This window comes from Oratosquilla oratoria, chromosome 26 (genome assembly GCF_046742065.1).
Source record: "Oratosquilla oratoria isolate Oo_2021 chromosome 26, ASM4674206v1, whole genome shotgun sequence".
Taxonomy (NCBI): domain Eukaryota; kingdom Metazoa; phylum Arthropoda; class Malacostraca; order Stomatopoda; family Squillidae; genus Oratosquilla; species Oratosquilla oratoria.
Genome location: NC_134802.1, coordinates 26,295,865 through 26,299,461, shown reverse-complemented (window position 1 = coordinate 26,299,461; position 3,597 = coordinate 26,295,865). Strand labels below are relative to the sequence as shown.

Sequence of the window (3,597 nt, the reverse complement as noted above, 5' to 3'; positions counted from 1 at the left end):
CTAATCTAAGCTAACCTAACCTAATCTAATCTAACCTAGCCAAATCTACCCTTGTTTAGCCTGTTCTAACCTAGCCTAAGCTAACCTAACCCCTCTTAGCCTAACCTAACATTTCCTTATCTAATCTATGCTAACCTAACTTAAGACATTAGAAAAGGTTGTCTTCATTTCCGAACGATTCTACCCAACCATAACAACCTTTGCAACATCGAGTAGGGTTAAACAGTCTTTATGAAAGTAAGAGAAAAGTGTATGTTCGTTTAAACTTGAATTGTCTCTCCTTAGAGCTGCTATATTCTAAAGTATTAATTGTTCCTTACCTTAAAGAGAAGAAAGTACTTTTCATAAATGGAAACAGAGACATCTTCCTTAGGGATGGTATATTCTAAACTTTACTTGTTCCCATCAACTCTTTTCGTTACCTTAAAGAGGGGAGATAGTCTTCATATGTGGGGGAGAAAACATTTACATTCTTTTGAATTTAACTATCCTTCCTTAGTGCTTTTATATTCTAAAATCTCATTTACTTCTGTTAAACTATACATATTCTAGTACTATATTCCTAAGGTTTAGTTCCTCGAATTAACTCTTCCTTTAAACAAGAAAGAGCTAACCACTTCTTTGTGACTCCCAAAAAATAATAGCTACTAAATAAAAAGACTCATATTACTTTGTCTTTATAACACAAACCGAGGCGATTCTGCTTGGGCGCCACAAATCAATTTATGACAAGTATTGTTCTCAAGATCTAGAACAGCCACATCTTAGAAGACTCCAGCCATGTGTTCTAATTTCCTCAACTCTAAGTTCACGCCGAGTTGATTTATCGCTTGTGACATAGATATCTCTTCGCTGAACTTTAGCTTTTCATAACGGGGCATAAAGTGAATTATGGTACGCACCTGTTTCAAAAGAATGATAAGAATAGTTGATGTCCCCTATTTTACATGTTAATTGTTTTTTATATAATGTCGGATTTTTTTTTCAACTGCAGGCACTTTTCCAATATCATCCGTGCAAACGGGGTTAAGGATTTTTAAGTTAACCTCTTCAGTTAACGCTAAAGGATTTTAGGATCAATTGTAGAACCTCCCCCCAATGATAAAATGTAGAAGTTCCACTCCAACTACACTCAATTGTAGATTTTCCACCCTCCTCCACCATGATCAACTGCATAATCTCCACCCTAATTAATATGGGTTAGGTTAGGTTAGGTTAGTTCAGGTTAGGTTAGGTTAGGTTAGGTTAGGTTAGGTTAGGTTAGGTTAGGTTAGGTTAGGTTAGGTTAGGTTAGGTTAGGTTAGGTTAGATTAAGTTAGGTTAGATTAGATTAAGTTAGGTTAGGCTGGGTTAGGTTAGTTGGTTAGGTTAATTTGGTTAGGTTAGCTTAATACTTATGATCAACTGTGGAATGTCCATCCCAGCAACATTGAATTATACGATCTCCACCTGAAATGTGTGTGTGTGTGTGTGTGTGTGTGTGTGTGTGTGTGTGTGTGTGTGTGTGTGTGTGTGTGTGTGTGTGTGTGTGTGTGTGTGTGTGTGTGTGTGTGTGTGTGTGTGTGTGTGTGTGTGTGTGTGTGTGTGTGTGTGTGTGTGTGTGTGTGTGTGTGTGTGTGTGTGTGTGTGTGTGTGTGCGCGCGGTGGGGATATTCTACAATTGATGCGGATTTTATTTGGTTTAAGTTCAGACTCCCTCCTTCACCCTCCCCCAACTCCGTGTTAAAGTATTTTAAGATAAATCACCTAACCACACTGAGATGAAAGAATCTTCACACCTTTTTTGGGGATAAATCCAGACAATTTCTGTTCAATTTAAGGCAGAAAAGGCAGAAACCATCTACCTGTCAGTTAACAGTAACTACCTATAGCCACAACTGTCTAAAAGACACAAGAAAGTAAACCCGATTTATTTTTTCTTCTTCTTTCTTCTCCCTCAACATACTTTAGTCTTCCAGCCCAGGTCCTTCCCTTCCGAGCCCACACCTTTTTTACCTTATCTCATAATCACCCCCTAATCTCTGGCTCCCACACCAAATCGTACGAATCCCAGCTTCTGTCTTTAATCTCTCATTTGTCTGGATCGAGTTCTCAGGGGTTTTCTACCTTCCTTTCCCCTAATACCCCAAACTTTGGTGTACGCTGGGCCCAGGGTATTGGGTCTACTTAGCACAAGGTATTTATTGAGAACATACAAAAATACAATCTGGTGTTAATAACGTGTCTTCTTACACCATTGCAATAGATCAAATTAGTTGCATTATAGTTATCAACTTTTTTCTTATATATTTCTGTTATTGTGGTTTTTGAGTGTTTGGAGTATCAACTATAGTTAGGATTTGTTACATTTATGAAGTTTTACTTCACTTGCGGGTATATTTCACAGATACAGCCACCCAAACACACACACACACACACACACACACACACACACACACACACACACACACACACACACACACACACACACACACACACACACACACACACACACACACACACACACACACACACACACACACACACACACACACACACACACACACACACACACACACACACACACACACACACACACACACACACACACACACACACACACACACACACACACACACACACACACACACATACACATACACACGCACATACACATAAAAATACACACACTCCGTGATCGGTTAGAACGCAGTTCCCTTGAACTTTAGCTCCTTTATGGATATAAATTAATTTTTGTTGACCTCGTCCATTCTATGTCAAACGCGTTTCTTCACTCCAAAACTGTTTACGTTGTGCGTGTTTTTTCTCATTTTATTCTATTTAATCATACTTTTTTACTTTATTCTATTCAATGTTATCTTACTTTTACTGTATATATTTTTATTTTTTTATCTTATTTAATTTTTCTCCTTAAGTATATCATTCCATTGAGTTATCTTTCTGCATTTATCTTTTGACACTCAATGCTTAGGTCTTGCTTTATTCATATCTTGTTTGTGTCTTTCAGAATTTAGATGAATAAAATTGATGGGTTACAAACGTTAATAACGAAGAAGGGACCCAAATGGTCAATCTCTCTTTTTACTGATTGAAATAGCCTGGCGCCATCTAATATAAACCATAAGTGAAAATATAATGTTCGTTACTACAGCCAAAAATATTTTCAAGAATTATAATTTCTTCGCTGTATGATCTCATGAAATCTGAAAAGTGAATAATATGTAATACAAATATATAATACAAATAAACTCTAATAGATAAATGAAATCAAGTTTACTTTAGACGTAATAAAATGAGTATGGTAAGTCGTTCTGTGAGTACCTCCCTAAGATTAATCCTAAAATAGATTCAGTCCACCTTAAACAAAACAAAAATAAATAGATAAATAAACAAATGAATAAATAAATAAATAAATAAATGAATAGATAAATGAATAAATGAATAAATGAATAAATGAATAAATGAATAAATGAATAAATGAATAAATGAATAAATGAATAAATGAATAAATGAATAAATGAATAAATGAATGAATGAATGAATGAATGAATGAATGAATGAATGAATGAATAAATGAATAAATGAATAAATGAATAA

The 3,597-nt window shown here is 35.4% G+C and overlaps 1 protein-coding gene across 1 annotated transcript in view; it reads right to left on the bottom strand.

The window, feature by feature from the left end:
* Nucleotides 1–764: 764 nt before the first annotated feature.
* Nucleotides 765–3,597, bottom strand: part of LOC143039318 (uncharacterized) — an 8,698-nt gene continuing 5,865 nt past the window's right edge. The window contains exon 4 of the mRNA XM_076209195.1: nt 765–902. Coding sequence (XP_076065310.1) covers nt 765–902 — 138 coding nt within the window. The remainder of the gene's footprint in view (nt 903–3,597) is intronic.